The following is a 21,802-nucleotide window of genomic DNA, read 5'->3' on the forward strand; positions in this document are numbered from 1 at the left end:
GGTAATCTAGAGGTACATGAGTAGCTCTGTCAATTAAGTGTCCAACATAGGCTAAGGTCATGATCTCAGGGTTTGTGAGTTTGAGCCCCACATCACTTTCTACTGTCAGCACAGAGCCTACTTTGGATTCTCTGTCCCCCCCCCCCCTTCTGTCCATCTCTGGTGTTGGCGTGTACAAGGGCATGCACATGTTCTCTCTCTCCCTCTAAAATAAATAAATATTTTAAAAAGGAGGTACTCTACACAGGAATAGTTGGGGAATTTCAAGTCTACTAACAATGTGAAAGGCCCATCCACACAGACAACAGAGAGAAATCATACACCCTGACCTGGAGAAAACATTTTCAACACATAGAAATGAAACAGCATCAGTGTCCACAGGACGTGAAGGAAACAGAAGACATCAGGAAGCAGACACGTGAGTTACAGGTGACAACACACTGTAAATGCTTCCACAGAAGAGGGAAACCCACACATGAGAAATGCTGAGCCACAGGGGAATTAGAAAAATAAATGTGTGCTATCAAGGAGACCCCATGTCACATACTTCAGCTGGAGAAAATAAAGCCAGTTAATACCCATTGCCACAAGTGAAAGGAATCAGCACTGATGTGTGATTCACACACTGCATTCACATTTCTTCATAAATTTTAACTTTCCCTCAATCTGCAATATGCCATCACCACAATGTGTAAAAATTACATGCATTTACTTTTGGAGACACGAAACCACTAAGCAGGACTGCCAACAAAAGCAAAAGATAAACTTGAGACCTGTATTGAGCAATTGAGCACCCTGGGTCATTTCAAGGACATAAAGACCTCATCCCAGCATATGAAGAAAAACATGCAGCATCACTGCTTCTCCCTGTGTTCAAGATAAAAGAAAGAAGGTAAATTCTCAGGCATGTTATGGTTAAAAAAAAAAAAAAAGGAAACCATGCTTTTCAGAACTTACTTTTTAATTTTATCCACATGATAGCAATTTGGAAGACAGACTGAATACATCCCACTTCACAGAATTTGCATGTATCTCCAACCACCAGCAATGAACAGGAAGTGGGTTATGATCACAGTTTTTTTTAACTCTACTCTGCATGGAACAGTCACTAGCATTTGGTTCAATCCTTTTAATCCATGACTACACCCACCTGGCATGAAGGTGTGGAAATCCATGCATTTTTTGTTCTGAGACACTTTTCCCCAGTGAACATTCTCTGGATAAGTCTCAGAGTAACCTGAGTCAGCAAGAACAGGAAAGACCTGACACATTTACTACCCTCTGCCCTGAAGGGGAAGAAAGGAGGCAGAAAGAATTCAGTAACTTTACGCCTGCTAAACATGAGGCTGGCATAAAAGAAAGCCATCAGTGCTTAGACAGGGACTGTGCTACTCACAGGTGACAGGTGACATGCAGACGCCTACCTGAGCCCTGTTCTCCCTGGAAAATCTCAGTGGAAGGGAAGGGCACTCCTTCCCCCACCCTGTTTGGGTCTGGAAAACAGCAGGATGTACGAGGGCCCCTCCCCCATCAGACCAGGAGAAGGCTCACCGGAAGTCCCCCTGTTCACCCATGATAGGACCAGGTGTAGACCTCCCAAGTCCACACATTGTGGCTCATCCATGATTAGCTCAGCTGTTTGTCCCACTGAACAGGGGCACAAAAGCTGGCTAGTCCCACTTTGGTTTGGCTTTTCTCCTTCCTCCAGACCCTTAACATGGGCTTGCTCTCAGGCTGAGCCACACACAGCCCCTCCTGGGGGACAGGAGGACAGGCTGGCCTCAGGGAACCACCATGTCAGCACCACACCTTCTTATGCCTGGTTTGTTTCCTCCTTTCCTGCCTTCAGACACCTGCAGGTCTTATGCTCATCGTGTTCTCCCCACTGATGTAGTCACTGCCCCTAATACAACAGCAACTCTGGTCCCACTACACGGCCCCTGCCCCCAGTGCAACAGTGCCTATCCCCCCACCCAGGCTATGCAATCATTCTGCTCAATACAGGGCTCTCCTTACTCAATTCGGATTCTTCATTTGACTCTGTCCAACAACACCCCTTTCCTACCCAAACTTTATCCAGGCCACTGTCCTCTCCACAGGCCCCTCAACTGTGGGTGGCCCACACTCTGAGCATCCATGAGTTGAGGAACAAGGCCATGGGGAACTGAGCCAACAAATCTGTCCTTCACCACAGGGGCTGGATCCGGACAGTGGGCTTTCTTGCTCCATCTCTGTCACACAAAAAAGCAAAGCCTGGTTCCATTTCACCGAAGATGCTGGAGGATCTCTGAGACTGCACCTGGTTCTTTGCACTAAAGTGTCCTCAGCCTAGTTCGATTTGAGTTTACCTACCGGGACCATGGTGAGCCCCCTGATCTCCAGTCCAAGATTTACTACCCCTGGACGTGGTGGTCCTCCCTCCTTTCACCAGGTAGGATTCAGCTGATCACAGGGAAACCCGGAGACAGGGATTTGACAGGAGGATGGACACCCGTCCCCAACCCACAACAGACTTTACCTCCTGGGGGAAAGAGGAAAGAACCCCACTTGTATTTCCACTCCAGTCACTGCTCATGGAAACAAAAAGGAGAAACTGAGTCATGGTGCAAAGGGATGTCCTTCAAAGTCATAATTTGCAACAAAATCAACCAAAGACACCAATAATTAGTCCCAGTAAAGCTAAACCAATATCATAATTTTAAACTTCATGAAAAATGGGTACCTGGGTGGCTCAGATGGTTAAGTGTCTGACTTGGGTCAGATCAAGATCTCACAGTTCATAGATTTGAGTCCTGCATTGGATTCTGTGCTGTCAGCTTAGAGCCTGGAGGCTGCTTTGGATTCTGGGTCTCCCACTCTTTCTGCCTCTCCCCCACTTGTTCTCTCTCTCTCTCTCTCTCTCTAAAATAAACATTAAAAAAATATTTTTAAGCTGAAGAAAAAGAGAAGTGATGTGAAAATGTATCTTTCATTAATAAAGACTGAAAAGAAGAGCAGACACAAAACCAGATTATTCCAGTATCACAACAGAGGACAGAAAATAACTTTCAACAATGAGGGGTCTCATGTCATGATAATTTAACAGGAACTTTTTGGAATGTATAATTCAAGACTTTTTGTAGAAGTATATAAAGTTGTATGTACACACCATCAACAGACACCTTTTTATCACATCCAGTCCAAAAGACATTGTAATGGGAAAGAGACATGTGGTACATAACCGTGTGATTACTTCAAGTCAGAGGTAACAACATCTAGGTCACACAGATGTAGAGAACAAAGAAGGCCACCTAAAACCATCAGTGTTCATATCAGTGACACGAACTAGGAATTCATACACTTAGGGTCCCAATCAAGGAAGAGGCACCTGGAAACCCAAAAGCATAATCACAACAATGAAAATATTTCTCTCCCGCCTGAATTTTCATGAACAAAATACATGAAGTTCTATACCTGAAGTTTTCCCAAAATTGTGTCCGTTCAGGATCATCTCCATTGTACTGGCTCGCATTTTCAATAAGAATTTAAAGGAGGATAGGGGCGCCTGGGTGGCTCAGTGGGTTAAGCATCCGACTTCAGCTCAGGTCATGATCTCACAGTCTGTGAGTTCGAGCCCCGCGTCGGGCTCTGTGCTGACAGCTCAGAGCCTGGAGCCTGCTTCAGATTCTGCGTCTCCCTCTCTCCCTGCCCCTCCCCTGTTCATGCTCTGTCTCTCTCTGTCTCAAAAATAAATTAAAAAAAAAAAGAATTTAAAGGAGGATAAATGCTATGCCACAGTGTGTCTGTGCTCACAGATTCCTGGGACACCTGAAGGCTTTTCCATGGTGCTTAAGTTTATGTGTGTCCTCGAAGGGAAGAGGGACAACTGAAGGCTTTCCCACAGAGCAGTCATTCGTAAGGTTCTGCCCACTGAGGGTCATCACATGTACATGCAGGTCTCTGGGACACTCGAAGGTCTTACCAGAGTCCTTACATACAAAGGCTTACTGTCCACTGTGCAGCCTGGTGTGTTCTTGAAGGGATCGGTGATTTGTCAAGATCTGTCCCCAGGGTGTTTCTTCACATGCACTTGAAGAGATGAGAAGAACCTGTATGCCTTCCCACACCTCTTGCATTCATAGGGTTTAGTTGTGCTGTGTGTTTTCAAATGACCTTGAACATTTTGCAGCTAACTGACAACTTTCCCACACTCTATATACTCAAAAGGTCTCTCCCCAACATGTGTCCGTATGTGTACTTCCACAGTGACGGGCACCTGAAGGTATTCCCACACTGCTGACACTCATTGGATCTCTCCCAAGCATGTGTCCTCATATGTGCTCCCAAGTTTCAAGGAGATATGAAGGCTTTCCCACAGTGTTGACATTTACAGGGTTTTCCCCCAGTGTGTGTCTGCGTATGTATCCATAGATCAGTGTGATACATGAAGGCTCTGATACATTCCTGACACTAATAGGGTTTCACTGCCTTGTGTGTGGTCCTGTAATGTTCAGAGGTCGATGTTTCCTGAAAGCTTCCCCTCACTCCTTACATTCCAAGTTTCCACCCCTGCGTGATTTCTCACAGTATGTAGTACAAGGGTGCACTTACGACTGAAGGCTTTTCCACAATGCACACATTTATAGCGTTGCTCGCCAGTGTGTGTCCTCACATGGTCTCGTAGGCATGAGTTATACCTGAAGGTTTTCCCACACACCTGACATTCATAGGGTCTCTCCCCTGTGTGTATTGTCACATGTTCTCGCAGATTCCAATGATATCTGAAGGTTTTCCTACATACCTGACATTCATACGGTCTTTCCCCAGTGTGCGTCCTCATATGTTCTCGCAGGCATGACTTATACCTGAATGTTTTCCCACACTCCTGACATTCATAGGGTCTCTCCTCCGTGTGTATCTTCACATGATTTCGCAGATTCCAATGATATCTGAAGGTTTTCCCACATTGCTGACATCCATACGGTCTTTCTCCAGTGTGTCTCCTCATATGCACTCGCAGGTCTGTGTGATTCCGGAAGGCTCTTCCACACTGCTGACATTCAAAGGGCCTTTCCCCAGTGTGTGTCCTCATATGTACTCGCAGGTATGATTGATCCCGAAAGGATCTGCCACACTCCTTACATTCATAGGTTTTCAATGTACTGTGAGTGGTCATGTGACGTTTAATATGACCATACCTCTGGAAAGATTTCCCACACTCCTTACATTCATAGGGTCTTTCCCCAGTGTGTGTCCTCATATGTACTCGCAGGTTTGGGTGATGCCTGAAAGCTTTGCCACACTCCCCACATTCATAGGGTTTCACTACATTGTGTGTGGTCATGTGACATTCAAAATGTAGACGTATCTTGAAAGTTGTCCCACATTCTTTACATTCCCAGGATCCATCCCCTGTAGGTCTTCTCCCAGGTACAAGAAAGGTGTGCTGATCAGGGAAGGCTTTCCCACATGGTTGATATTTATAGGGTTTCTCCCGAGCGTGGGTCCTCACATGTTTTTGCAGGCTTGACTTATACCCAAAGGCTCTCCCACACTCCTGACATTGAGAGGTTCTAGCCCCAGTGTGAGTTCTCATATGACGTGTAAGGAAGGAGTGATATAAGAAGGTTTTCCCACACATGTCACATGCATGGACCCTCTGTACACGGTCATTTTGCACGTGACCCTGAAAAGAAGAAATGCAAGTGAAAGCTTTTCCACATTTCTTGCACTCTAGAGATTTTTTACTACTCAGACTCTTTGCGTATGTCTCCGATGCTCTCCCGGTGTCCTGACCTTCACAGGATTTCTCTACAAGGTCTGCATCCACATGAGTGCTGAGGCTCGTGATGGAGCTGCAGGCTGGGCAACATTCCTCACAGGGACTAGGTTTGAGTCCTGGGTGAGATCTTTGCAGATTCCCTAGGAAAAAACCATCTGTGAAGGTTTCCCTACACTTAGCACATTCACAGGATTTGCCTCCAGTAGGACACCCCTCATGCACAGTAAGACTTGTAATCGGGTTCAGGGTTTCTCCACATTGATCTCCTTCAAAACGTTCACAGACACTCTCCAACAAAGGACTGCTGTTCAAAATAGGAAGATACATGGTAAGGGAATAGTGATTAGAAGTGATCTCTTTAATAATTAATGATCTACTGATGCTTATTAATTATTATTGGACTACATAATGGACATTTTCAATGACTGAGTATGGTTGTGGCACTGTCTGCATGATTGCAAAATGGTTCAAGCTTACTGTTCTCCTGAGGACTCAAACAGAGTCATAACGTTCAGGGTTTCTTACCTATAATTTTCCCTGACCATTTTTAACAACGCAACGGTTTTTCAGATGATCAATACCTAGAATGCATTTATAAAAACTTCGTTTTGTGAAAGTTTTGACTACACGATTGTTGCGCTAGGTTTACACCTGTTCTCTACTTTCAGGCTAGTCTCACAATCGCCAACATTCCCCATTCCTCCCTTACAAGTGTCACTCACCTCAAAAGCCCTTCCTGCATTTGGGTCAGATCTCCACTGCTGTGAAATTTCTGCTTCTCTACAAACACAGAACGGGAATCATTTTTTGTAAACATAAGTATTTTCTCTTCACTCAGAGGCTCATTCTGCAAAGAATTCCACTCATTTTACCTTCACTGGGAGAAACTACAAGAATTGGGAGCCTAGTTGAATTTCGTGGAAATGACCTGATGCGTAAGGTTAAAAAACAGGCCATATGTCTGCTTCTATTCATATACTGATCCCGAAATGGAAATGAACTTCATGAGGAAGAATGGTCATGGACCAAATTTCTGAGGACCCTTGTGACTTGGGATGTTGACAATAATAAAGTGTCTGAAATGGCAGCACGTTCATCCAGAAATACTTCAAACTAGATGCAGACTAATGTGGAGATAAGAATTATCAGAAGAGCCAAGTAGGAAGGAACTGGGCAAGACACACACATCCACACCCTACCTCTACAGGAAGACAGAAAGACTGGCCACGTGGGCTACGATGGATAAAAAGTCCAACAGGGAGGACAGGTGAATGGCAAACATCACCCTGCTCATACAAAGCCTGAGCCATATTTCTAATGGATGCATCCAAACGCCAATCCCTTCTCCAGAACCTGGTCCAACCGAGGGTTGGCCAGTCTTAGGGCACAGAGGCCTTCGGTGGAGCCTGCCTGAGCTGCTCAGCTGCCATTAGGAGATTAGATGATGTGTGTGGTTGCTGCCCTGCCCCTGAGAAGAGCTCAGCAGGAGGGAGGGTTTGAAGGACAACAAGCAATCTGGAAGATGGGCCTAACTTTCGTCTTCACAGTCATGATGACTGATAATTGTGGGACTTTTTATTATTCATTCATTCATTCATTCACTCATTTTTGGTAGAAGCATACTGACCTATATATTCGTGTCAGGTGTGCAACATGGGGATTCAACAAGTGCATACATTACAAAATGCTCACCATAAAAAGTGTAATTGCTGTCACTATACAAAACTACAAAATTATTGACCATATTCCCTGTGCTCTACTTTTCCTTCTGGTAACTTATTTATTCAACAAGTGCAAATCTGTTCTTCTCAATCCCCTCCATGATTTCACCTGTCTCTCAATCCCATTCCAATCTCACAAACACCAATTTGTTCCCTAGAGTTTTAAGTCTTCCTATTTTCTGCTGTTTGTTCATTTTGTCATTTAGATTCCACATATAAGTAACCTGTTTTGTTTGTCTCTCTGTCTGACTTATTTACTTGGTGTAATACTCTCTAGCTCCATCCATCGTGTCACAAACATCAAGAATTCGTCCCTTTTGTATTACTGAGGGACAGTCCCTTGTATGTAGATACCACATCTTCATTATCCATTCATCTGTTGAAGGACTCCTGTGTTGCTAAGGTATCTTGAGCACAGTGAACGTGGGGGTGCACATATCTGACTGTCCTGTTTTTTACCTTTGGTGAACTACCCACAAGTGAAATTATGGACCATACGGTATTGTTGTGTTTCCTTTTGTTGTGGAAACTCCATACTGTTTGACAAGCTGGTTGCACCCATTGAAATCCCACCAATGAGGCGTTTCCCTTTCTCCACATCCTCACCAACACTTGTACTTCCTGTTCCTTTCATACTAGCCATTAGCTCACCTGGTTTTAATTTGCATTTCCTTGAGGATTAGTGATACTGAGCAGCTTTTCATGTGCCAAGAGGCCATCTGTATATTTTCTGTGGGAAAATGTGTATTATGTTCCTCTTTCAATTTTTTATTTTTCCTTTTGTTTCCCTTACCTGAAGGGATGATTCCACAAAAATAATGCTATGGCTGATATCCATGAATTTAGCGTCTCCATCTTGTCTTAAGACATGTATGGGGTCAAGTCCTACACCGAGGTGTTTAATCCATACTGAGTTTCCTTTCAGGTAAGGGGTACAAAGCTGCCCAGTTTCACCTCCTTGCAGGTAGCTGTCTCATTTCCCCAACACCACTTATTGAAGAGACAGTCCTTTCCCCATTGTACAGTCTCAGATCCTTCCTTGTAGATTATTTTACCATATAAACTTGGGTTTCTTGGGGCGCCTGGGTAGCTCAGTCGGTTGAGCGACCAGCTTCAGCTCAGGTCATGATCTCACAGTCTGTGAGTTCGAGCCCCGCGTAGGGCTCTGTGCTGACAGCTCGGAGCCTGGAGCCTGTTTCGGACTCTGTGTCTCCCTCTCTCTGGCCCTCCCCCGTTCATGCTCTGTCTCTGTCTCAAAAATAAATAAACGTTAAAAAAAATTTTTTTTAACCTGGGTTTCTTTCTGGACTCTCTATTCTGTTGCCTTGATGTTAGTGTCTGGGTTTGTGCCAGTACTATACTATTTTGTTGAGTGTAGTTTGAAATCTGGGATTGTTATATCTTCAGCTTTGGTATGCCTTCTCAAAATAGCTTTATTTGGAATCTTTTCTGTTTTCATACAAATTTTAGAATTTCTTGCATTAGTCCTCTCAAAAATGCTATTCATGAAATGATTGATAGGGATTGCACTGAATATATACAGTGCTTTTCATAGTATAGGCATTTTCAAAAAAATTAGTCCATACAATCCATGATAATGGTATAGCTTTCCCTTTACTGTGTCATGTTCAGTGTATTTATTAAATGTGTTATACCTACAAGAGTATGGATCTTTCAACTTCCTTGGTTACTTTTTAACATAATACTTTATTGTTTTTGAACTACTTGAACATGGGTTTGATTTCTTAATTTCTCAGCTATCTTGGTAGTAAATAGAGAAATGCACAGATTCTACAATATTTGTGTTCTGCAACTTTTATAAATTCATTTCTTACTTCTAATACTAATTAGTGAAGCCTTAAGGATATTCTATGTACAGTTTCATATAATTTGCAAATATTGACCTTTTCTTCCTCTTCCTGAAAAGACCAGGGAAGGTATGGAGCCATCCTTACCCACGGAGGACAGGTTCCTGCAGGTCTCCAGAATCACATCTTTAAAGAGGTTCCTCTGACCATGATCCAGCAAAGCCCACTCTTCTGGGGTGAAGTTCACAGCCACATCCTCAAAGACCACAGAGGCCTGAAACATACCACACACTCTATTGCTGCAAAGCGCCATTTGCACCCACGTGTGTGGGAGAATGAAGGGTGTGGGTTAGAGAATGAAGAGTGTGGGTGACAGTCAGGGAGCTGACTCCATTCCTAGGACCCCTGAGTCACAACACAGGGTGAAGACAACAGCTGACATAGACTTACACACACCCCATTTACTAGGTTATTTACACTAAGACAGATCTGAACAGATCAATACTGTACAGATTGAAACATGAAATATTCACTCAGATAACACAGGAATTGGAGGACACACGCTTGGCTTGCTCTAAGACGATTGTGCCTCGTCAGCTCCAAGAACTGGAACCAGAATGTCAGGATGCTGTGGACACTCATATTCCAGGGCTGCTTGATGGGAGCAGCTCTCGCCCTGGAAGGAACAAGGGCAAGAAGCCTGCTGGAGTCCCCTCTCTTCCGACAGAGGCAGACACGACCCTTTCCCCGGATTAGGTGGGCTCTGGGCACCGACACAGGCCAGGGCCCGGGCGCCTGGCACACCTGATGTGTAAGACGAGTCCGGGGCCTTAAGAAACGTGGAAGTCAGTAGGGCCGCTCAAACTTTTAACCCAGGGCCCAGAATTCAAGGAAAAGGGCACCAGAAGGAAGAATCCCTGAGGGATTGATGGGGACACAGCCACCACTCACGTTAACACAGGAGGAAGAATCACAGTGTATGGACCGTTTTTAGGCAACAGGCCTGAGTGATGGAAAGATACGCAGCAAAGGGCACAGTGAGCACACAGCTGAATGCACACGGGCTCCTGAGTGACCTGCCTCGAAATGGCCACAGGCCCTAACTAACCCCTGCGACTTACAACCGGGCACAGGTCCCACACAGGGAGCATTCCAAAGGTTCCCATGCTCCCTCGTGACCCCATAACTGTAGCCCCCCAGCACCGCCTCCCAGCAGACAGTCTCTCCTTTGCCATCCTGCCTGCTGTTCCCTCACAGGGTATTCAGTAAACTTCTATCTCCTCTGTTCTGCCTTGGGGGGAATTCTCTCACCACCTGACCTGCGGGCCTCCCCCTGATCAGGTCACCCCACATTTGATGGCCTTCACAGGGACCCTCTGCTGTACTCGGCCTCTCCTGGGATTTCCTAGGAATTTCTTGGGAGTTTCCCTTGGTGGCCTGACTCTAGTGTTCTCTGGGCACCTGACAACCTCCACCTGAGAGGTTCCTCCTTGGTGAGGATCCCCGGTCCCAGGGGGTGTCTATGGCACTGCCCTTGCCCAACAGGGTGAGGGATTTCCCCTCTTGCCTTTCAGGGTGATCCCTGACTCCCGCCACTTTCTTTTTGCCCTTTGGCAGGTGCAACCATATTTACTCACCAGGCAGCAAATTTCTTTATCTCAGGGGCTCCCCGGTATGGTCTGTAGGTCTGAGGGTGAACAAGCCTGGACCATTTGGACCTGTAAGGCCAAATGACCCCTTTCCTCTCCTCTCCACTCTGTTCCCAAGGTCTATTCCCAACGAGTGGCAAATATGGCAATGGCAGCTCGGCCGTGGTGAATCCGCACATGTGAAGGACTCAGCTGGGACCCTTCCTGATGCTGGCTGAGTCTCGGCAGCCTTGCTTCTGTCAGATTCCCCCCTTAACTCCTTAGTTCCCATGTATGCAGCTGCCATCTTGACCTACAAGCAAACACATTCCTACACATCTGAGTGCTGAGTCCTCCCCTCCTTTTGCATAAGTTCAATGAGAATGTATTCGCCTTGTAACAGGACACGATTGGACACATTGGTTATCTTACTAAGGCTCTGACTGGAATGTTAGATTTGACAGAGACCTGCATAGACTCAGAATAAGCAGACAGCATGAAGGAATTGAGGTAGACGTACTGGAACCAATCAAGCCTCCTGGAAATACTGGCCTGATGCCTTGCTGACAGAGTTCCAGCAGCCTTACCAGGTGAGTAAAGAAAGTCAACACCAGGCAGGTGCAGGAAACCTCAGGATAGTTTGGGGACCTTGAGAAGAGGAAATCACATAAATCTACAGGTCTTGAAGACAAGTCTAATGAAAATATTTGAGGGGCACCTGGGTGGCTCAGTCAGCTAAGCATCCGACTTGACTCAGGTCACGATCACACGGTTTGTGGGTTCAAGCCCCATATCGGGCTCTGTGCTGACAGCTCAGAGCCTGGAGCCTGTTTCAGATTCTGTTTCCCTCTCTCTCTGCCCCTCCCCTGCTAATGCTCTGACTCTCTCTCTCTCAAATAAACATTTTTTAAAAATTAAAATATATTAATATTTTAATATTAATATTAATTATTAATATTAATAAGAAAATATTTGACTTGTCTTCTGGCCTCAAGGGGCTATTAAAAGTTCAATCTAGAAATTCCTTATAAAAATTTTAAGCAAACCAAGCTCTCAAAAAGAAAGAAAGAAACAAACAAACAAACCCTGAAATGGGCAATCACTGTTTTTGCTGAACTTTTGTAAGTAAGTAGGCCATTTTGTTAAAACTGGACTTGTTTTACAAATGAATTGTTCTTGATTTGGCTATCTCTGGAAATAAGAGTGAATGCAGAGAGAAAAAAATTATGTTTCAGGAACACATTTTTGTAGGTATTAGACTTTGATACTATTTCTTATAAACCAGACTAGGTCCTGAATTCGTCTGGTTTCCTCAAATTTCTGGCTACCGTTCTCCAAACTAGGGGTCCCATCGTCCATTCTCTTGAGTTAAAGTCATTAAAAACCAATCTGCCCTTTTTCCTCAAGTCCTGAAAACCGATCCTGAACAACTTGAGGTCAGCTTCAGAGAAACCACCCTACGGCTCATGTAGACACAATCTCCATGCTTGTGTCTCTAGAGGGATAATGACAGGACCCCATGGACACAGGATTTTGTGATCAGCTGGAAAATGGGAAGGACTCCCCAACAACTGCATGACTCAACTATCACCTTGACCGATCCTGTGAGACTGGGATCTCAAAATCGCTCCTTAAACCACAGCGTACCCCACTCCATAGGCTTAACTACGAACTTGTGGAAATACCGGGTGGGATCACATTCCTCATCTTGGACTGGAGGATACACTTGGGGATGCTCTTATCTCCCAGGACAAGTATCTCCCACTTGCCATCGATTCCCGTAATGAGGATATAGTTAAGGGGAGACATCAGTCGCCCCTGATTTAGGCAAGTGGATGTCCACACGGCAAGTGCCGCAGGGCGGTGGCAGAGACAGGGACACCAGGACACAGGGGGCCAGGGAAGACTGGTTTTCTAAAGGGTAAAAGGGATCATCAGATTCACGGGCAATAACCGAGTCTGGTGGATTTAACTGGAAACAAGAGGAACACACGGACAGAAAGTTCCAGCACGTGTGATCAGACCTGAGCGATGGAGGAGTTTTCCCACAGAACAAAAGACGGTCGTCTACACAGGAAGAGACGGGGAAGGACAAGTCTACTAAAAACGCAAAGGGTGCATCCACGCAGACAACCCAGAGAAAGGATACACCCTGACCTGGAGAAAACACAGCAGGCAGAAATGAAACAGCCTGAATGTCCCCAGGACGTGAAGGAAACAGATCATCAGGAAGAAGACACGTGAGATACAGGAGACAACACGCTGGAAATGCTTCCACGGAAGAGGAAACCCACATGTGAGAAATGCTCAGCCCTGGAGGAATCAGATAAACCAACGTGTGACGCCCAGGAGACCCCGTGTCACCCACTCGAGCTGGACGCCATGAAGTCGCAAGTGACGGGACCCAAAACCGACACGTGGTTCACACTCCGCACCCCGTTTCCTGCTAACGTGTAACTTACGAGCTACAGCATGCAATGTCCCCCCAGCGCAGAAGGACTTACGAGGCTTTTACCCTGGAGACAAGACCACACTGACGGCAACAGCAGAGCCCACAAAAGGAAAACATGAACTGGAGACCCCACGCCCCACCATCCCGGGACGGAGGGCTTCACCGGACACACTGAGCCCCAAGCACCCGCCCAAGAGGCACAGACGAGCCCTGGGCAGCCACACATCACCGGTGGCACTGCTGACATTCCCCTCTCGCCCCGCAACAGAGATCAGGTCGAGTGACGCCTGCTGGGGGGTGACGACACGGAAAGCTGCCAGCACAAAGAGGTATGGCCAAGGGACAAAAGTCCTAAGTGTCACCCACACTGGATGCCCAGGGCAGCGAGAGCCTCTCCAGGAACAACGGGCCGAGCACCAGAGCAGGAGCCGCTCAGACTGGTCACCCACGGCGCCCACACCACACATGACACCCCAGTGCACAGGGTGACACCCAGTCCCCCCATGAGCACCAAGCTCTCCCTGCTGACACCGGTCCTCTGGGATGGAAGGAGGGGACCAGAGACCCCTGGGGACTGGACTCTGAGCTCCACATGCCCTGAACCCCCTCCTCTGAGGCCACAATTCTCACCAGAGAGGAAACCCTCCCAGTTTAGGATCTGACCCCTACACGCTCTGTGTTCATGACCCTTCCAATGGCACTTGACCCCGAGGAGCCTTCCCTCAGTCTGATCTGCACAGACTTCCTGTTTCCACAGATCCCACTTAACCCCACAACCCCTTGGACGATGCCAACACCGGTCCTCGGGAGACACCCCAGGGCGGCCCCAGCCCCTTCCCCACTGGTCCCCACTGATCCCGGGGGCTGGAGGCCACCTGCAGGCAAGCGAGACCCCACCACACCTTCCCTCGCCTCCCACCACGCCCAGCTTTGGGGGTGGCCGGTCCCCAGCCCAGAGGAGGCCCCAGCTTCCAGCAACCCAGGTCACCCGAATGACACGGGGACCCCAAGCTGCTGTGTGGACAACCAGGTGCAGCATCACGGCTTCCACCCTGAGGGCAAGGCCACAGTGGGAGGGGCGGCTCCAGGGCCCCTGCGTGGTTTCCCATGAATGGAAGCTGTTTATCCCTTTCAGAGAACAGGGACCTGGTACCGTTAGAATTGAACCCGTCTCAGTTCACAGAATTTGTGTGCGTCTCTGACACCGGCAATTCCCAGGGGACAGATCAGGAAGACAGTTTCCCACCTCTGGACCCTGCGTGGAACCGTCACCAGCATTTGGATGAATCCTCTGACCCATGACTCCACCCACCTGCATGAAGGTGTGGAGCCCCCTGCAGACCGCCCCCCCCCCAACCCTAATGGAGAAGGACAGTTCTGTCCTGAGACACTTTTCCCCAGGGGACGCTCTCTGGATAAAGCCCCCAGTAACCCGAGTCAGCAGGGACAGGAACGACCTGACACATTTACTACCCTCTGCCCTGAAGGGGAAGAAAGGAGGCAGAAAGAATTTGCATTTTATACCTGCTCAACCCGAGGCTGGCGGAGGACAGAGCCATCAGTGTCGAGCTGGACAGGGACAGCACTGCTCACAGGTGACAGGTGACATGCAGACGCCTACCTGAGCCCTGTGCTCCCGGGAAAACCTCAGTGGAAAGGCACTCCCTCCCCCACCCTGTTGGGGTCTGGAAAACAGCAGGCTGCACGAGGGCCCTCCCCCATCAGACCAGAAGACTCACAGGACGTCCCCCTGTTCACCCACGACAGGGCCACGCGCAGACCCCCACACCCACACTTTGTGCCTCATCTGTGAGCAGCTCAGCTGCTTGTCCCCAAGACCAAGGGGCACAAAATGCTGGCTGGTCCCACTTTGCTTTGGCTTCTCTCCTTCTTCCAGACCCCTGAACGTGGGCTTGCTCTCAGCCTGAGCCACACACAGCCCCTCCTGGGGACAGGGGACAGGCTGGTCTCAGGAAACCTCCACGTCAGCACCACACCTGCTCTTGCCTGGTTTCTTTCCTTTTATACGACTCTTGAGACACTCCGGGATCTTATGCTCAGTGTCCCCCCTGTCGATGTGGGTTCCTGGAGATTTCTCTTTTTCCTTGTAATTTCCTGAGACTTTTGTAAGCTGATGGCAACTCACATCCTGGAGACTGTGATCTGAATCAGTTAACCATTTGTTTTTCTCTTTCCTTCATTCTTGGGCGGCTAAAGGTGCCTGAGGAATGTCACACATACCCCACCTGCTGGGAGTGGGGGGGTGGGCTGTCTGCTTGTACTGTGCCCACAGCCTCCTTTGTTTCCCACATCGGAGCACAGGACTCAGGTTGGTTGGGTGACAGGTCCACCGTGGGTACCCCTATAAGCTCAGCGGGTTTAGGGGGTGCCCAGAAAAGCAATCGTTTTAGGACCCCAGCTCCATTCCGTGATCTACGCCTCTCCGGCTCTATTTGCCCAGTACACCCCTTGCAGAACTTCCTGGTCCGGGTCAGAATCACAAAGAAATGGAAAAACAGAAAACCAATCTCAGCCATTTACGACTTGAAGGGAACAGCGGGTTGCAGACTGACAGTCTGCACCAGGCCAGGAAACAGCCAAACCCGTGAAACTCTCCGCGCGGTTTCCAAAGTGAGAAAACCCTGCATTTCTTACCCGAGATCGCAGCCCAGGACCCCGTGCGCGCGCACCTGCTCCCTCAGCGCGCGCTCAGCCCCGGCCCCACGTCCCACACTTACCTCCGCTGGATTCTAACGTCCAAGTCTCAGCCCCCGGGAGCAGCTCTGGCTCCGGGACCGTCACACTGCACGCGTGCTTTCTGGGCACGTCTTGCAGCTCGGTCCGAGCAACCTCACGCCCGCCTAGACTGCCCCCGACAAAGCTCCCCCCCACCCCCACCGCCCCGTCCCCACTAGGGAGTCGCGGATTCAGAAGCTATTTCCTGAGGCCGCCTTATGGCTACAAATAGTTTCCTTTATGAGACAACTCGCCGGACAGTCTCTACCTGTCCCCCACCGAGGAGCAAACTCCTGCTTAGTCAGCTCGTCGCACACGCTCCCCGAATCCCAGGCCTCCCCCCTGCCCTCCCCCAGCCTCCCTTCTCAGTTCCATCCGCCCAGGACCCAGGTGCGGACCCCGGGGAACGGGGACACCCCGCCGCGGCCGCTTCCACCTAGTTCCGGCTGGTCCCATCCGCCCCTCCGGCCCGCGCACTCACCATCTCGGGGGCCCTGCTCCGCACCCTCGGGGCGTCCTCCTACGCCGCGCACACCCGCAACCTCGGCAGCTCAGGATCCCACTGCAACAGCCGCCCCGGCTGAAAGCCACACCCACTGGGCTCTCGCTCGGGCCTGATTGGATGATGTACAGGCCCCGGCTCCTGATTGGGCGATCCTTTAGTCCCTGTAACCTGATTGGATGGGTTCCGAAAATAATCCCCCACAACCCAATTGGACGTTACCACCTCGCTTCCTCACCGTGATAGGACAGCCTTCGGCCCTTCCCGTTCTGATTGGAGGGTAGTCCTGGCACCGCCCCTGTGACCACAAATTGGGCAGATCCCCCCCAGGCCCCACCTCCTAGTCCCTGAGTGACAGGCTGGCGGTACACACGTGTCCGATCCCTCTTTGGGGAGGTCTCACTCAGCAGAATGCGCTCCAGGTGGCCTGACCCGCCTGCCTCCTATACTGTCCCGAGAAGCCGACTCACTTCCTCTGCGGAGCCTCCCTAGTCCAGCAGCGGATGGGATGCGACAAACAAAAGAGCCTGGTGACGCTTGTGTTTCTGGTCCACATCCGATGATGGTGCACCTGTCCGCTGTCTTTTTTTCAACTTTTTTTTTTTTAATTTATTTTTGGGACAGAGAGAGACAGAGCATGAACGGGGGAGGGGCAGAGAGAGAGGGAGACACAGAATCGGAAACAGGCTCCAGGCTCCGAGCCATTGGCCCAGAGCCTGACACGGGGCTCGAACTCACGGACCGCGAGATCGTGACCTGGCTGAAGTCGGACGCTTAACCGACTGCGCCACCCAGGCGCCCCTCCTGTCCGCTGTCTTTAAGAACAGCGCAGTGACGCGGCGCCTGGGTGGCTCAGAGCCTGCGGCCTGCCTGGGATTGTGTGTGTCTCTCTCTCACTGCCCCTCCCCCGCTTGCGCTCTGCCTCTGTCTCTCAAAAATAAAAGAATATTTAAAAAATTAAAATAAAAGAGACAGAAGAAAGCTCACTGATCTGTGACCTCACCTAGGGGGAGATAGGTCTCCCTGGGTTTTGACCTGGCCCTTTGAAAGCGTGAGGCCCCGCCCTCTGAATCAACATCCACTTCTCAGGCCTCAGGGCAATCAAACCTGTCCTGGGGCCTCAGCCAGCAAGGGACATGGGACCCCGTGGTCCCAGCGGCCCACAGCCACAGGTGGGCCTTACACGTTACAACCCTCAGGTGTGCGTTATATTCTGCAAGGAAAGTCACGGCAGATGCAGTTTGTAATCAGACCCTGTAAATGAGAAATGTAAACGCTCCGTTTCCTTCTTCAGGTGGTGTATTGATGTGGGACAGTTATGAGAACATACAAAAAAAGAAAGAAAAAAGAACACTGAGTTTTAGTCTTACAAGTGTGAGCCCTATGGGATGTGAATTATATCTCCATTTTCCGAAACAAATTTAAAGGCCACAATAGCCAGGAAATCATGCCTCCTGGGCACTGTTGAAATACTTCATGTTGCTATGGATTTGCCTACTCTGCATATTTAATGTCAGTGGACTCACACCATGTGGTCTGGTGTGGCTGGTGTCTTTCACGTAGTATAACATTTTCACATTCGTTCACGTGCATGATGTGTCCGTGCCTCATTCCTTTCTGGGGCTGAATCACCGTCCGTCCTGTGGATACACCGCACCCTGTTCATCCTTCCACACACTGGGGGACACTTGGGACGTGTCCCTCTTTTGCGGGGTCTGCACAGTTTTGCACCTGGCATTCGTGTGCACACATCTGAGTGTTTCCGTCTACGTAGGACTGGAACACTTGGGTCACACTGCAGTTCTGTGTTTCACTTCTTGAGGAACCACCAAACTTTTTTCCACGTCAGCTGCCCTGACACTCCCACCAGCCAAGCACAGGGTTCCCCTTTCTCCACATCCTGGCCGCCGCTGCTTTTCTGGATTCTGGCTCCTAGCCGTCCTCGTGAGTGGGAAGTGGCATCTCATGGTGGTTCTGACTCGCATCGTCCTGATGGGAGGATCGGTTCAGGTGTCTATTAGACATTTGTGCGTCATCTTAAGAGAAATGGCTGATCAAGGTTTTGCTCCCTTTCTGACGGGGATGAGTTTTTGTTATTCAGATAGGAGTTCTTTGTGTATTCTGCAGGATAAAATCTTATCATACATGCAATTTACAAGGACGTTCTCCCATTTATGGGTGTCCATTCAATCTCGACAATGACACCAAAGACTTTGATCTTGCTGAAGCCTCATTTACCTACTTTTTCTTGTGTTCCCTGTGATTATCCTGTCAGTTAAGAAACCTTACCGAATGCAAGTTCATCAAGATTTCTCCCTGAGTTTCTATCACTCTCAGATTATCCAGGACAGGCCCCTTCAGGGCTGGGGATTCTCAACAGAACTGTTTCCGTGGCCTGGAACTGAGATGCTCTGATAACGCACATGTCCCTAGACAGTTGTTTAATGTGAAAAAACACGAAGTTTATGGTAACTCATTTTCTATCTTAAGTGATGACTTTTGATTCCAATCTGAGTATAATTTGATACCCAATACTGTCATCATTATGCTTCCAACATAGCAAGCTCTTTGAAATGTTTTTAATTTTTGCTCTTAGAGGGAGAGAAACTGTGAAGAGGGGAAAGGAACAGAGGGAGAGATAGACAGAATCTTAACAGGCTGCACACTCCGTGATGAATCTGAAGTGGGCCTCGATCCCATGACCTTGGAATTATGATGTGAGCAGAAATCAAGAGCTGGACGCTCAACCAACTGAGCCACCCAGATGCCCCCCACCCACCCCAGACTCTATTTTCTACCCTGTTTACACACATGACCATAACAAGGTTTTCAAGTGCCTTGACTCATCACAGACAAGGAAGTGCCTCATGGGAGGACAGGTGGGGGAAATGAAAGTGCCTTGTCTGAGGGCGAGGTGACATGGTTTCTGCTCAAGGAGAGAAAGCCACAGCCCAGTACTGAGCGCCAGGCCAGATTCCTCTGCCTGAGGCTGTGTTTGTCATTCTCATTGGCTTTGTGAACACTATTTCTTCTCGTTGTTTACCGACAAGCAAGAAATACGTGTGTGTCTGGCTCCCCTTCCCACACTCTTGAGCTGCAAGATCGTGACTCCTGGTGTTCTTTGTCCAAGGTCATTACATAAGCACCAATTAGGTTTTCAACATTAGGAGTGACAATGCCATTTTTACAAACAAAAGGTGATAGTTGTAAAGGAATTAGAGAAAACCACAACAGAAGTAAAAAGTCACAGTTTAGAAGTCTTGTGAAAATACAAAAGGGAACCCTTCCTCAAATGAAGGCATGAGGCCAGCAGAAGCCTCTTTCCCGTCCAACCCTGGTCAGTTGTGGACCCTGCAGATGAAAAAAGCAGTGGAAGTGGACGGAACTTTCCTCCGACCAGCAACACTCCAGCCAATGAGACAGAGGCACACCAACCATTGAGAGATAAACACAGACCAGCTGAGAGGGGATCACAGCCCAGCTGATGAGAGGCGGTCACAGCTCCGCCAATGAGAGTCAGTCACAGACCAGCCGATGAGGAGGCACCATCTTCAAACCCCCACCCCACCCCTTTTGTCCCAATGGGCCTTTTCTTTACAACAACCCACCCTAATTCTCCACCCCAATTCTCCTGTTCCCTATAAAAGAGCATCCTCTCCTTTCTCCTCTGAACTTGCCCACGGTTTTGCCATTTCTTGTGTGTCCTGATTTGCAATCCTTGCTATTCCCAATAAATCGGTTTTGCTTGTAAAATGCCAGACAATTAAGGTTGGCCTACTTGGCATCAAAAGCTGTGCCCATGAGAAGTCTGCTGGCCTTCAGACCTACTCCTGTGTGGACTCAGACTGTTCCTACCTGGAACCGTGTGGGCCTTGGGACCATGTCTTTTTGGAACCAGTCTTTTCCTGTTGAAACAGGGTTTCTTAGGATGTGCTCTTTTCGTTCTAAAGAAAAAGCTGTGGAATTGGACCCCAGTCATCAAAATTTGTGAGTCCTTCAGCCCCCATTCAGTGGTCCCCTCAGGTTTTGTGCTTAAAAACTGTGGTCTCTCCCCACGTGAATTTCTAACTAAAGTTCTAACTCACTTCAGCAGGAATTATCTCCCCTAGATGACTCTTATCAAAATTGAATTGGACAGTCATGACCCTATAATTGTCAAAAACAGATGGGATGCCTACTTTAATGGGTATTTGGAAGCTTCCAAACACTATCAGAATGTAAATTCCCTTCTCTGCAAAACACTGTTTCTAAATGATCAGAGACAAACCACTGAAAGGTGTCAAAATGGCTTCCGAGTCTCCATCTCCTTCCCCATCTTCTTTGTCTCCAGACACGTGGGCGCCTCTTCCAGTGCAGACCAGGCCATCAGTGCCCCCTTCCTCTCTTCCCTCTGCTCCCTCCCTGCCACCTGTGTACCCCCACCCTCCTTCTAATCCTTTCAGTGAAGGTCCTTTTCCTCTGATTCTCTCCCCAGTCCTTGCTCTCCTGAACCTGTTAAAACACGCCCCTGTGGGGGTCCAAATAAAGCCTAAGATAAAGCCTGATTGTCAGAGGCTGAACAGAGAGCCAGAGTTAGACTTTCCCAAAGTGACTGAGGATCCCCAGTGGTTTGCTGAAGAATTTAACAGTTATTCAAACTCACCACCCTGGTTTCTGAGATTTATACCAGTTGGATCACATGCTTGCTGGAGACGGCCAGGCCAAACACTGGATGAAGCTAGCCCAGTGGGAACACCCTAAAGAGTATTGGGGAATCAGACACCTACATGTTGGCCAGGATGCCAGAACATTCACTGGAAATACTGAGCGATGCCCTCTTCCCTTAAGCCTGGGGAGGGGAACAAAACTCAGCCTTGCACATCACAACCTGATGAGCGTTTCCAGGATGATGACAACGGACTCCAAAGTGCTTTTCAAGAAAATTCTCAATTTTTACTGACAGCGTATGAAAGCTCTCTAAACAAAATTTTAAAAACACGTAGTTTCTGCTATCATTACAAAGAGCCGGGATGTTGGAGAAAAGCTTGTTTACAAACATAAGCAGTCGGCCCATCTGTATCCCTCCAACCGGCCTTTCCAATGTCCTCCTCATCCCCAGTGACAGGGCTCCAGGGAATCATAGGGGTTCTTCCCAGTCCTCCCTCTGACTCAGCTTGTGGAATCACCTCCACACTGGGAATGAGTCTCTGTCTTA

At 48.5% G+C, this 21,802-nt stretch overlaps 1 protein-coding gene across 3 annotated transcripts in view; it reads right to left on the bottom strand.

The window, feature by feature from the left end:
• Positions 1-3,746: 3,746 nt before the first annotated feature.
• The window catches only part of LOC109261250 (zinc finger protein 77-like), an 82,186-nt gene continuing 64,130 nt past the window's right edge, over positions 3,747-21,802 (bottom strand). The window contains exons 1-4 of one of the 3 annotated variants that reach the window (XM_053897510.1): positions 16,588-16,855; positions 9,438-9,564; positions 6,484-6,541; positions 3,747-6,065 (exon numbers count right to left, since the gene is read on the bottom strand). In XM_053897510.1, coding sequence (XP_053753485.1) covers positions 4,490-6,065; positions 6,484-6,541; positions 9,438-9,564; positions 16,588-16,590 — 1,764 coding nt within the window. In that variant the 5' untranslated portion in view covers positions 16,591-16,855 and the 3' untranslated portion in view covers positions 3,747-4,489. Of the gene's footprint in view, positions 6,066-6,483; positions 6,542-9,437; positions 9,565-16,587; positions 16,856-21,802 lie in introns of those variants that run through there. The other 2 variants (XM_053897511.1, XM_053897509.1) reach the window with 2 other exon arrangements.

This window comes from Panthera pardus, unplaced genomic scaffold (genome assembly GCF_024362965.1).
Source record: "Panthera pardus isolate Hobbes unplaced genomic scaffold, ASM2436296v1 HiC_scaffold_8, whole genome shotgun sequence".
Taxonomy (NCBI): Eukaryota; Metazoa; Chordata; class Mammalia; order Carnivora; family Felidae; genus Panthera; species Panthera pardus.